We start from the raw sequence: 13843 nt of genomic DNA on the forward strand, positions 1-13843 counted from the left end.
CCTCCCCTCCCCTCCCCTCCCCTCCCCTTCCCTTCTTCCACAGGGTTTCACTCTGTCACCCAGGCTGAAGTGCAGGGGCATGATCATGGCTTATTGCAACATTGACCTCCTGGGCTCAAGTGATTCTCCCATCTCAGTCTCCTGAGTAGCTGAAACCACAGGTGTGTGCCACCATGCTGGGCTAAGTTTTTTTTTTTTTTTTTGAGACAGAGTCTCGCTCTATCACCCAGGCTGGAGTGCAGTGGTGCAATCTCGGCTCAGTGCAAGCTCTGTCTCCCGGGTTCACGACATTCTCCTGCCTCAGCCTCTCGAATAGCTGGGACTACAGGCGCCTGCCACCACACCCGGCTAATTTTTTGTATTTTGTTTAGTAGACACGGGGTTTCACCGTGTTAGCCAGGATGGTCTGGATCTCCTGACTTTGTGATCTGGCCGCCTCGGCCTCCCAAAGTGCTGGGTTTACATGCGTGAGCCAACTCGCCCGGCCCACGCTGGGCTAAGGTTTTTCGTTTAATTTTTTATTTTTTTTTTGTAGTCACCCATAGAGTGACTTGATAATAAAAATGTAAAGCACCAGAGGGCCTTTTGGCTGATCTTTAGGGGAACGAAAGGAATGATTTACACAGTCTCTGACTAGGGAACTCAAAAGCTAAAATGGTAATAGGAACATAACAGGGTCTTGTTATGTTGCCCAGGTGGGTCTTGAACTCCTGGGCTCAAGTGATCCTCCTGTCTTGGCCTCCCAAAGTGCTGAGATTACAAACATGAGCCACTGTGCCCAGAACCTGGTATATTATTTATATAGCACATTTGTGTCCGTGTATTCCAGGTCTTTCCTAGTTCTTCAGAGCCCCCACTTAGCAACTCTCGCAATCATGCTCATTTGTTACCTGTAAGACTTGTGTTTTGTAGTCTCTTGCCCAAACACACCCCAGTCCAACCAAAATGGATTCATTCTGTGTCAGAGTTGCCAGATTCAGAAAATAAAAATAGAGGATGACCAGTTAAATCTGAATGTCAGATAAACATCAAATAATTTTTTAGTAGAACTATGTTCCTTATATTGCATGGGATATACTTATGCTAAAATTATAAATGGACATCCTCTGTTATGTTTGGCAATTCTATTAATTTGTGTTTCTCTCCCGCCTCCATCCCATGAGATCTGCTTTCTTCTAACTGACTGCAGGCTAATCTGATCAACTGATTCTCAAGCCTGGGTTAACAGACGTTTTCAGGTTAAAGGGTAAAATTTCAAACCCATAGAGTGACTTGATAATAAAAATGTAAAGCACCAGAGGGCCTTTCGGCTGATCTTTTAGGGGAACGAAAGGAATGATTTACACAGTCTCTGACTAGGGAACTCAAAAGCTAAAATGGTAATAGGAACATTTGTTGGCACTCACTGTTGCCATTCATTATTTGTTAATTGACTAAAATACAATGAACACTGATTTACAAGCCAGCTTTACAAAAATAGTTCAAGTAATTCTCATGTCTATGAGGTAGGTGTTATTATTGTTTCTTTTATGACAAACTGAGGCTCAGTGAGGTGAAGTGACTGAGCCCAGGCCACACAACCAGTAAGTGGTGGATTAAGGATGTGAACTCAGGTCTAAGTCTGAATGCTACGTTTCCTACCACTCCATACCACTTCATTAAATCTTCGTGCTATCTCATCTTAATCCTCACAATGACAACAAAGCTTCCAGGTTAACTGCATTGTTCCCATTTTCTAGATGAGGAAACAGAGGATCCAAGATATGCTGCTATAATGGATTGAGCCACGCCCAAAATCAAGATCACTATGTTTGGGGTCATAATTTCCATGACCAAAGAGTACAGGCACTATTGTAAAATTTGAAGAGGATACATGATTAGAACTCCCCCAACAAGAAAGATCGGGGAGATAAATTGTCACAGTCTTTACTTTTAGGCAGCTGCATGGTATGGCTTCAGGAACTCTGGAAGAGACTCTATTCCAAGATACCGTCATAGCTTTCTCAGTATCTGAAGTTCCACCATTACAGACGTATATTTTGGCATAAAGATGTTTCTCTGTCTCTTGCTTCCTCTTTCTCCCTCTACCCACCTCTTACATTTTTGAAATGAATGCACTCTAAGAGTTAATACAGTAAGGGATTATTAGTTTTTCATGCCTTAAAATAAAAAATACATAAGGATCACGAAAACACATGTGGGAAATGGGGGCTTGAGTAGGTGGGGGAAGCTCATCTGTTCATCTGGTTGTCTGGGAGTATCATAAGATCCTAGGCTTGGATAGTAACAGAAGGAATAAAAGGAGTTTCTTTGTTAACCCAAGGTCATCTGAGATCGTTCTTGCTTCTGGTGCACCAAGATCCAGTAGAGTGTGCCCAGGCCCTCTGGAAAATCTCATACCATCCATTTCTGTCATCAGTGGAGCAAAGAAAAGATGCTCACTAGTGTCTGGGGTTGCCCCTGGAGTGACTGTGGGCAAACCAGCTCTGCAACTGTGCCAAACAAATTCTTGTGATCATTTAAGTGTGGCCTCTTACCCAGGATCAAAACAATAGGCAAGTGTCTGTGTAGCACAAAGTACAGTACCATGGCAAGGTATGGGGATTGGTCAGGCTCCTGAAACAAAATGTCTTAGATGCACCCTAACTCACCATCTGACCTCAGACAGACCCCTTCCCCACGCTGGTGTCAGTCTTCTTACCTGTGAACTAAAGGGACCTGGTGGATCATCTCTAAGGTTCCTCTGCACACAATTTGTGTCTCTCTCTGGATTGTGCTTAACTCCCACCTCTCTTCTCATCCACACAGGCATCTTCCTCTCCACAGCCCCACCTTCTCCTGGAGGAATGTAGCTTTCCTGCTGCTTCTCTCCCTTGCTTTGGAGTGGACTTCTGCATTGCTGGACAAGAAGAACAAACGTGAGTTCAAAAAAGCTGCAGCCATTCTTCCTTAGAAAGCATTCTTGAGGATGAGGGTTAGACATGAGGCCAGCGCCAGTGTCAGATGAGGCCCCCTCTGCCATGGATTTGGGGCCACAGAAAACTACCCCTGCTCACCACCCTGGCCCTCCACATACCTTCCTTACTTGTTCCCCCCAAATTATTTCCCTAACTTTTCCATATGTATACATGGAAGGAGACTATGTATATAGTTTGCATCTACTGGGGATGCCTCCCAGAGATATGGTCTCATCTGTCTTATGATATCACTCAACACATACTTCTTGGGTGATCACATTCATTCCCACTGCACACACATACACAAACACACACACACACAAGTTTAATTTTTTTTGAATTAATAAGTCACTAGGCATGAGCCTGAGAGGAGAGGACCAGTGAGGAGGCTGCTGCAGTAGTTGAGAAGAGATAAGGGATGAGATCAGGTGCTGATCTGAGGGAGTGGTAGTAAAGAGAGGCAGGAGACAGGGTTTGGAGAGAGGTTTAGGAGACAGAGTTGACCCAAGTCCATGACTGACAGGATACTGGGGTGGCAGAGAGGAAGGAGTACATCTCTGGATTCTAATAACAGACTGGACCTGTTGATGCCAAATGTCAAGATGCGGAATAGAAAGTAAGGTAGTCCTTGGGCGTAAGGAGGTAATAGTTCTGTTTTAAATATGTTAGAACAGAAGTGCTTCTGAGATGCTTAGATGGTGTTTTCCCCAGGCAGGTCGAAATAAGAGTCTTTAGTTTGGAATAGAGGATGAGTCTGGAGGAAGAGATGAGAATCATAGTTGGGATAGTGGGAATGAGTGGGATCACCCAGGAAGTATGTGTCAAGTAATGTCAGAAGACAGTTGAGACCAGATCTCTGGGAAGCATCCCCAGTAGATGCAGAGAAACCTGTGAGGTGTGCTTATACACACAAGCAAGTGGTTAAGAAGAGCTGACAAGAAACAGAGGCGGGGTTTTATTAATAAGTGAGAGTTCAAGCTGACAATGGGGAAAGGAGCTTCAACAACACAAACCCAGTTTGATTTGCCAAACTCTCTGTCTGCTAAACCTAGAACAATGGTTCCCAAGTAACAGCCTACCTCCTGGTGCCCACTGCCTGCTTTAGGATCACCTGGGGTTCTTTTTAAAAAGTGGGGTCCCAAAGATGCACTTTCTAGAGATTCTGATTCAGCCTAGAGTTTATATTGTCTGAAACATGCATAGATGATTTCGATGTACACTCCAAATTAGGAACCACATACTCTTCTTAGCTTCAGCCCATTCCTGGAGGGATCATTAATGACAAGAAGTATTGTTGGAAAGTACTCAGAGTCTCAGTGGCCAGTCCTCAGGGAAGATGTGGGGCTCCTGAAGTGAGTCCTGGACTGTAAATCCCAGACTTGCCCCTAATGCATTGTTTTATCCTGTCGGACCTCATTTCTTTTAATCTGTGAAATCAGAAGTTTGGTACCAATGATAATAGAGTTCTTTCCATTCCAAAGTTCTACAGTTCCAAAACTCAGTAGTATCTGAAAGGATCATGCCTCTCTGGCCAGATTCCATTGGAGGGATACTCAGTTTAGAATCATGGAGACACATTAAATGCTATATCAGCCATCCTTTGCTACCTAACAAATTATCTGTGGGTCAGAAGTCTGGCATTGTGCATCTGGGTTCTTTGCTTCGGTTCTTTCCAGGCTGAGATTGAATTGTCAGCCAGGGCTGTAGTTCTCATTTGGGATGCAAGGTCCTCTCCCAAGCTCCCTGGTTGTAGCAGAATCATTTCCTCGGAGTTGTAGGACTGAGGCTACTTTACTGGCTGTCACTTCCAGATGCCACCCTCATGCCTTGGCACTTGACCTCAACTATCTTCAAAGCTATGAATAGCTTGTTGGATGCTTCTCATCATTTGAATCTCTCTGATCAATTCTTCTCTACCAATCAGAAGAAAACTCTGCTTTTCAAGGACCTAATTGACTAGGTCTGGGCCAGAGATGAGACCTTAAGATTAGAGATTATCTCTAATCTTAAGATCAACTAACTTGGGTCTTTAATTTTTCTGCAAAATCCCTTCACAGCATTGCCTAGATTAGTGTTTGATTCAATAATCAGAAGTTGGGAATCTTGAGGGTGCAACTTTAGATTCTACCTGCCACAAGCACTGAAATCAGGAAGCCATGTCTAGCCTCAAAAAGGAGGGAAGCATGGCCATACCATCCTGAAAATGCCTGATCTTGTCTGATCTGAAAAGGTAAGCAGGGTCAGACCTGGTTAATACTTGGATGGGAGGCTGACTGGAAACACTAGGTGCTGTCTTTTTTTTCCCCTTGCCTCTTCTAGTTTTTAGTAAAAAAAAATAAAATAAAATAGAAGGTAGAAAGCAACTCCATATCTGCCAAGGTCTTACCCCAGGCATTATAGACATCACCCCATTGAACTCTTATAATCAACCTGTAAGGCAAGAATTGTCATTCTCATTTTAAAGACGGAAAATATAACTCAGATGAAGGGAAATACTGTCCCAAGATTATTTAGTTGGTTAGTGTTGGAGCCAGGCTCCCGAGCCAGATCTGCCTGACTATAATGCTTCTTCCACTCCACCATTTCTTACTCCTTAGAAGTAAATTAAAAATCATACAATTGAATTCAGATCGGTCTTGAGTTTACCAGGAGTCAAGGGTCAAATCAGGCCTCCTGACCTCTACTTCCATGATGTTTCCACCAGTCTTTACTAGTTTCTTTTATCAACTAGAGACAAAGGAATTAAGAATTAAAATATTAGGTTTCAAGAAGAGAGAAAATCTTTTGAATTTAGGGAAAGGGCCTTGGTCCCTTCCTAACCCCTTGCCCTGGAATCCAACATGCTTCTCCTTCAGTTCTTCTTGGACACAAATTCCTGATTCAGATCCATTTGAACGAATCTGAGTGCTGAGAAACAGAACTAGCCCCTGAATAGAAGCAGAGCAACAGCTAAGAATTGAAGGTAGAGGATAGGGCCAAGAGAATTTCACTACACACCTTTGCCATAGGAGAAAAAAAGCTGAAATTCTGAATGAATGTGAGTTTGGACATTTCTTTCTTGCAGAGAAACCAGGGTTGTGTCCCAAAGAGAGGCTTGCCTGTACCGCTGAACTTCCGAATTCATGTAACACAGATTTTGACTGCCAGGAATACCTAAAGTGCTGCCGTTTTGCCTGTCAGAAGAAGTGCATGGATCCCTTTCAAGGTAGTGGTGTCCAGGCTGAGGACAGAGGTTCCCCACTTCTTGCTCTGTCCAAAACTGGCTGAGAGATTCCCTTGGATGGCAGGACAAGGACCCAGGGCCTGTGCTCTTCTCATTCTCTTATTCAATGCCTAACCCTCAAGTACAAATCATAAGTCTAGGCATGGTGACCATCAACCACCATAATATTGATGCTGGTCTTCTTGGGTCCCACATTCAATCATTCACAAATAACTAATACTTGTTGCATGCTCACTCTGTTCAAGAGACTATTATGGCACTGTGACAAAATGAAACCTCAGTCAGCTTAGATGCTGGCATTGTTTTTCAGACTCTTTGATCTTCAAGGAGGTTTTCTGGTAACTCAATGTATTGGGCATCTATTCAGTATGTGTGGGGAACTGTGTACTTTTTAAAAAGATTCATTTATTCATTCACTCATACATTTATCCATTCATCAAATATCTGTTAATGCCCTTTGAAAAGACCACCAGAATACACCTGTAGTTGAACAAGTTGGGTTTAGTACTCATTGAAGTGAGGGAAAATATTCACCCTAGACAAGTTTGAGGCATTTCAGTAAGAAGCTGTTAGAAAGAATCTATTATAGGATTTGGGCTTTGATTGGGTAATTCAGGGGAGGGTCTAAAGAAGTGAGAGTTTGCTCTAGATTGAGTGCTGTCAGAAAGTGGGGGCAATTCTATGACTGGCTATCCCAGTCATAGAATTGCCCCCAATTCTTATATATATATAAGACTATACAGAATGCAGACTAGACTGAGGATAAAGCTGTGATTGATGGTAGAGAAGCGTAAGTCACTCATGTTAGCTTAGAAGGGGATGGGTGTTTGGTATTTTGCAGGTTTCATGGTGATCTTGTTTTTGTCTCACTTCATCATGATCTCAGAGTGACCTTGTTTGATAAAGATGTTCTAGGAGATTTTTTAGATCTCCAACAGAGAATCCGTGTGGCTTAGCTGGGAGTGTCAGATCAGTTTTCAGGCATCAGGGGCTGTCTCTTCCTTGGTATTTCATTCTTTCTGGTACTAGGCACTTTGTTAGGCACTTTGGATGCAAAAGTAATTGCAGTTTTGGACCATGAATTTTAAATCATTATAACTAGGTTCAAACAAATCTTTATTGGTGGGGCATGGTGGCTTACACCTGTAATCCCAGCACTTTGGGAGGCCAAGGCGGGCGGATCATCTGATGTCAGGAGTTCAAGACCAGTCTGACCAACATGGTGAAACCCTGTCTCTACTAAAAATACAAAAATTAGCTGGGCATGGTGGGGGGTGCCTGTAATCCCAGCTACTCAGGAGGCTGAGGCAGGAGAATTGCTTGAACTTGGGAGGCAGAGGTTGCAGTGAGCTGAGATCACACCATTGCACTGCGGCCTGGGTGACACAGTGAGACTCCTTCTCAAAAAACAAAACAAAACACATCTTTATTAATCAAAATAGGAACGATTACAATCAACACATTTTTGCCAAAGAGAAATAAGTTTGTGTAGCGTAAAAATCCGTGCTTCAGGATTTGACGAACTCTTGGAAAGCATTTTCTGCATCCTGCTGTTTGCGGATGTGTTTTCCCTGCAAAAAGTTGTTGAGATGCTTGAAGAAGTGGTATTTGGTTGACGAGAGGTCAGATGAATATGGTGGATGAAGCAAAACTTTGTAGCCCAATTCATTCAACTTTTGTGTTGGTTGTGTGATGTGTGGTTGGGTGTTGTTGTGGAGAAGAATTGGCCCTTTCTGTGGACCAGTTGGCCCTTTCTGGCTGCCAGTTGGTCCAATGTGGACCAATGCTGGTTGCAGGCACTGCAGTTTTCAGTGCATCTCATTGATTTGCTGAGCATACTTCTCAGATGTAGTGGTTTTGCCAGGATTCAGAAAGCTATAGTGGATCAGACCAGCAGCAGACCACCAAACAATGACCATGACCTTTTTTTGGTGCAAATTTGACTTTGGGAAGTGTTTTTGAGCTTCTTCTCGGTCCAACCACTGAGCTGGTCGTCACTGGTTGTCCTGTAAAATCCACTTTTCATTGCATGTCACAATTGGATTGAGAAATATTTTGTTGTTGTTGCATAGAATAAGAGATGACCCTTCAAACCAATATATTTTTTAAATTTTTGCTCAGCTCATGAGGCATCCACATATTGAGCTTTTTCACCTTTCCAATTTACTTCAAATGCTGAATGACCATAGAATGGTCGACGTTGAGTTCTTCGGCAACTTCTTGTGTAGTTTTAAGAGGATCAACCTTGATGACTGCTCTCAACTGGTCATTGTCAACTTCCAATGGCCAGCCACTATGCTCCTCATCTTCAAGGCCCTCGTCTCCTTTGCAAAACTTCTTGAACCATCACTGCACTGTACATTTCTTAGCAGTTCCCAGGCTAAATGTGTTGTTGATGTTGCAAGTTGTCTCTGATGCTTTACGACCCATTTTCAACTCAAATAAGAAAATCACTCGAATTTGTTTTTTGTCTAACATAATTTCCATAGTCTAAAATAAATATAAAGAGCAAATAATATAAAGAGCAAAATATAAATTAGCAAAAGTACATGAAGCAAGAAATGTGCATTAAAATGATGTATAATATAGCCACATTTATTTAAGAATGTATTCTAACATCAAACAGCAAATTTCAACAATGCAAAAACCACAATTACTTTTGCACCAACCTAATAGTTGCTGAACAAGTCTTGCCCTACCAAAGCTCAGTACAATGGAGAAGAAAGATCAGCTCCAAAGTACAAGATTCTCATATGCACCTTGTAATATTCTTTGCAAGGAAGGAGTGATGCTCAGAGGTGCCATACAACATAGACTATTAGTAGTAGAACTGGGACCAGAACCTATGCCTTTGTTTTCCCCTGCCATGGCTCCTTTTATGATGTGGGTGATAACACCAGGAGTTATGACAAATGCTAGGAAACTGACCCTGTTCTTTTATCTCTACTCTTCATGTCCTTCCTTCCTTGCTTCCTGACTTCAGAACCCTGCATGCTACCTGTGAGACAAGGAAACTGTAATCATGATGCACAGCGCTGGTATTTTGACTTTAAAAATTATCACTGCACACCCTTCACATACAGGGGCTGCAAAGGGAATGCCAACAACTTCCTGAATGAGAATGACTGCAGAACGGCCTGCATGTTAGTTGGTGAGACCCGTGTCCTGGAAATCTGAGGGTCTAGTTTAACTAGAAATAGTATACCAGTGAGGTTATAGGCTCAGGATTTGAGGTTAAAGTTCCTTGGTTCAAGACTTAACTCTGTCATTCACTGGCTGGGAGGTCTTGGGCCAGTTGCCTGCCTTTATAAGCTTCAGTTTCCTTGTCTATAGAATGAGGTTAATAACAGTATTTACCTAATGGAGTGGCTCTGCCAAAAATGAGATAGTGTATAGAAAATGTTAATACATCTTGGCCAATGCGACCCGAAAGCCAAGTGTGCCCCCTTGGAAGAAGGTGTTTCCTCATGATAGTAACCTGTTGAGCATCATACTGAGGATTTGTGTAAGAATGGAATCCCATGGAGTAAGTGTCCACACTGGAGGTGGAGAGTAGGGTGGGGTGAAGGTGAAGGCTGTGGATTTATTCCTTAGTATAATGGTCATCACCAGCAATGTTGGGAGACAGTGTCCTACCAAACTTAGAAGTAAAATGACCTGAATTCAAATCTGACTTTTCCCACTTGCTGCTTTCTTCACTTCTTTGAGTTTCAGTTCCCTCTTCTGTAATTCTGGAGTCACAGCAAACAGCTCATTGAGTTGTTGGTAGGATTATACATGATTTGAAACACAAAGACTTGATATAGTGGGGGTCCCGTGGTGTGGGTTCACTAAATGGTAACAATTGAGATGATGACCAGTGATCTTCACAATGCAACACTGTGTGATTTATGAGGCAGCATTGCAATTTCAACCACAGATTGTGAGGCAAGCTGAAAAATGTACCATCACTACCACTTTACAGATGAGAGAACAGAGGCAGAGAGGTAAAGTTAGTTGCCTGAGGACCCACAGTTGGTCAGGAGTAGGGGTGGAATTTTAATTCCATGGACCCATGGGCCTGAACGGCCAAGGCAATCCTGGGACCTGACTTGAAACTAAGACCACAAGCTTCCCTTCATGGGAAGCTCTAAGGAATCATGATGCTGTAGACAAGACCCTTGTCTCCTCTCCCAGGAGCCATCAGGAAGAGGAGGCCAGGGAAATGGGCTTAGGTCGGTTTGTGGAAAATTTAGATTAAGACTCAGAGGCAACCTGATAATACCTCTGGGAGTTCAACACATCATAGCCTGAGCCTGACCTGGGAAGCCCTTGTAGAATTTGCAGTCAGATGAGGAAAAGAGCATACGGGCACAAAACCCCAAAGAACTGATTTAAATACCACCTATGTCCTAATGACTCACAAAGTTGTGTCTCCAGCCCTAATCTGACTCCCAAACTCCACTATCTGCTGTACATCTCCACCTGGACCTTGCAAACATCTCATGTTGAACTTGCTTAAACAGAACCTCAGGCCAGGGACAGTAGCTTACACTTGTAATCCCAGCACTTTGGGAGGCTGAGGCAAGAAGATCACTTGAGCTCAGGAGTTTGAGACCAGCCCAGGCAGCATAGTGATACCCAATTTCTACAAACAACAACAAAAAAAACAAAAACAAAAAAACAACCAAAAACACAACAACAAAAAAACAGGCATAGTGTCACGCGCCTGTGGTCCCAGCTACTCAGGAGGCTGGGAAGATCACTTGAGAAGGTAGGAAGATCACTTGAGCTGGGGAAGTTGAGGCTTAGTTGGGTGACAGTGGGAAACCCTGTCTCAAAAAAAGAAAAATAAGCTAAACATAAACATAAACCAGTACCTCTTACCATCACTCCCCTAACGCAAACCTGTTCTATCCATGCTTCTCATCTTGGTTGAAAAACTTCACAATCACACTTGATGCCTCTCTTTATCAATTAACATCCATTAAGTTAGGAAATAATTTTAGTTCTACCTTGAAAGTAGATCCCAAATCTGTTAAAACCTTACCATCTCCGCAGCTGCCACCCTGATCTGAGGAGCCATCTTCTTACTTGGATTACCCCAAAAGCCTCCCAAAATGTCTCCTTGCTTCTATCCTCCTTACAATCTATTATCAAAACAGTAGTTACAATGACCCTTTCAAAACATGAGTCAGGCCATATCACTTGTCTACTGAGAACACTGCGATGGATCCCCATTTCATTCTAATAAAACCAAATACCCTAAAATGGCTTACACTGATTTGTGTAGATTTCACATAATTATCCCCATTTTATAGAGAAGGAAACAAAGTAGCAGGACTGGGACTTTACCATGGGGCTTAAGGCACCAAGCCCAGCACGCTCTCTACCATATCCCATGATGTGATGAGACATTTCATTCTTCCACAGCCTATTGGAGATGGATAGGGTAGGGTGAACCAAGTTGCAGAAAGGGATACTAGCTTTGAAGAGAAGGAAAGGCTCTTTGAAGGGTGGTGGGACGAGGGTGAGGTTTTAAGAAGCTCACATCTGCTCTTATTTTAGTTAAGGATGGACAATGCCCACTCTTCCCTGTCACTGGACGTAAGGAGTGTCCACCTTCATGTCACAGTGACATCGATTGTCCCCCGACAGACAAATGTTGTGAATCCAGGTGTGGCTTTGTTTGTGCCAGGGCCTGGACAGGTAAGGACTGGGGATATACCTCCCAAATCTATTGGGCATGTGCCAAGGATGCCATGCTGTCTCATGGAGTGGGGGGGGGGGTGTCTTGAACCTCGGATGCCCCTTGGACTCATCTTTGAGGATCCTTGGGAACCCCTTTTAATGCCCAACAAGTTATATCGACCTCTGAAGACTATTGTGCTGTTCTTCAAAGCCAATAATTCATAGTATTGCTCTCTATTCTTCCCCAGGAAAACTTATTTTTTCTGAGTCTCATTCCTCAATGACTTGCAAGGTGACAATATTCACCAATTCATAAAAGATTCATAACCATTAGGTGTATTCCTAATAAGCCTTCATGTCTGCACAGAACTTCAGAGCATGCACATCATATTCATATTGTGTAAGACAGGCTGGGGAAAACATCAGTAGCAAATGATGTTGGATAGTAGCCAACTTTCCTGCCTCCTATAAGGCAGGTGTTTACTCCCCCATGTAGTCCCAGGGATTGTCCAGGTATGGCTTTAAGGTTCTAAGGTTCAGTATAGTGTGGTGGCAGGAGTCAAAGGCTTTTCAACCTACTTCAACTTTTCTACTGGCTTTCTATGTAGCATTGGGCAACTCATTTCCCTCTAAATACTCCTCAATGCCTACAATTTATAAAACAAGAAGGTTCTGTGTGCTATCTAATACTCCTGCTACCTGTGGTTTTCTGGGGTTATATAACCCAGATCCATTAATTCTGTAGCAGCAGACAGGAATCCTATCAGATGGTACAAGTTAGAGATGGCAAGACTTTTCTTGATGCTCCTCAAGTTATTAGTCATAGAAAGTTGATACCCTGCCTTCTCCAGTCTATTGTTACTATAGGGGGAAAGGCAAGAATCTTAATCAGAATAAAACCTTGTTTGAGTTTCCCAAGATTCCCCAAATTTGTCTCAAATTATGACCAAGTATTTCAAGGTCAAGTGTTTTCTTTTACCCCATAAAGTCAAACAAGGTTTCTGCCCACGCAAGCCCTTGCTATGTGCCCAGATCGATAAACCCAAGTGCCTGCAGGATGATGAGTGCCCATTGGTGGAAAAGTGCTGCTCACGTTGTGGACTGAAATGCACGGATCCCAAGCTTTGAATAGTAAGTAGAAAATATTATCATCAAAATCATTAATTATGAGTAGCATAATAAAGACCTGTCAGTTTTGTCTTGTATCCAACTTGCCAAATTATCTTAAGTATCACAATATTGAATGATGTTACTTTGATTTTATATATAATCCCATTATCTGAAAGTGATGATATATTTGACTTTTTTCAGCTTCATGACTTTATTTTCTTGTCTTCTTGTATTGTGTAGAAGCTCCAAAATAATAATGAAAATAAAGACAATGGCATCCATCCTTGTCTAGTTCCTTATTTTAAAGTCAATGTCTCCTGCAATATAAAAAGATATTTGTTGTTGAATTTGGAATGCATAAGTTTTATTGCACTTAAATTACTTTCTTTTTTCTTTTCTTTTTTTTTTGAGACGGAGTTTTGCTCTTGTTGCCCAGGTGTGATCTCGGCTCACTGCAACCTCTCCTTCCCGGGTTCAAGTGATTCTCCTGCCTCGGCCTCCCAAGTAGCTGGGATTACAGGCGCTACCACCATGCCTGGTTAATTTTTTGTATTTTTAGTAGAGATGGGGTTTCACCATGTTGGCCAGGCTGGTCGCTAACTCCTGACCTCGGGTGATCCACCCGCCTCGGCCTCCCAAGGTGCCGGGATCACAGGTGGGAGCCACCGTGCCTGGCCAGTTATTTTCTTTTTAAGCTTATTTCCTGTCCATTTATAGCTACTACTGAAAATGACTGCTGGATTTTATCAAATAACTTTTTTTTTTTTTTTTTTGTTGAGACGGAGTCTCGCCATGTCTCCCAGGCTGGAGTGCAGTGGCCGGATCTCAGCTCACTGCAAGCTCCGCCTCCCTGTTTTACGCCATTCTCCTGCCTCAGCCTCCC

General features: G+C 42.8%; 1 protein-coding gene and 1 long non-coding RNA gene across 2 annotated transcripts in view; one reads left to right on the forward strand and one right to left on the reverse strand.

Moving 5' to 3' along the window:
* Positions 1-13241, forward strand: part of WFDC8 (WAP four-disulfide core domain 8) — a 25054-nt gene extending 11813 nt beyond the window's left edge. The window contains exons 2-6 of the mRNA XM_017877957.1: positions 2809-2918; positions 6022-6162; positions 9164-9331; positions 11728-11868; positions 12839-13241. Coding sequence (XP_017733446.1) covers positions 2809-2918; positions 6022-6162; positions 9164-9331; positions 11728-11868; positions 12839-12978 — 700 coding nt within the window. The 3' untranslated portion in view covers positions 12979-13241. The remainder of the gene's footprint in view (positions 1-2808; positions 2919-6021; positions 6163-9163; positions 9332-11727; positions 11869-12838) is intronic.
* LOC108533353 (uncharacterized) overlaps positions 13193-13843 on the reverse strand; it is a 4540-nt gene continuing 3889 nt past the window's right edge. The window contains exon 3 of the long non-coding RNA XR_001886710.1: positions 13193-13277. This is a non-coding gene — a long non-coding RNA (uncharacterized LOC108533353). The remainder of the gene's footprint in view (positions 13278-13843) is intronic.

The sequence above is a fragment of the Rhinopithecus bieti genome, unplaced genomic scaffold (assembly GCF_001698545.2).
Source record: "Rhinopithecus bieti isolate Rb0 unplaced genomic scaffold, ASM169854v2 scaffold_10347, whole genome shotgun sequence".
NCBI classification, from domain to species: domain Eukaryota; kingdom Metazoa; phylum Chordata; class Mammalia; order Primates; family Cercopithecidae; genus Rhinopithecus; species Rhinopithecus bieti.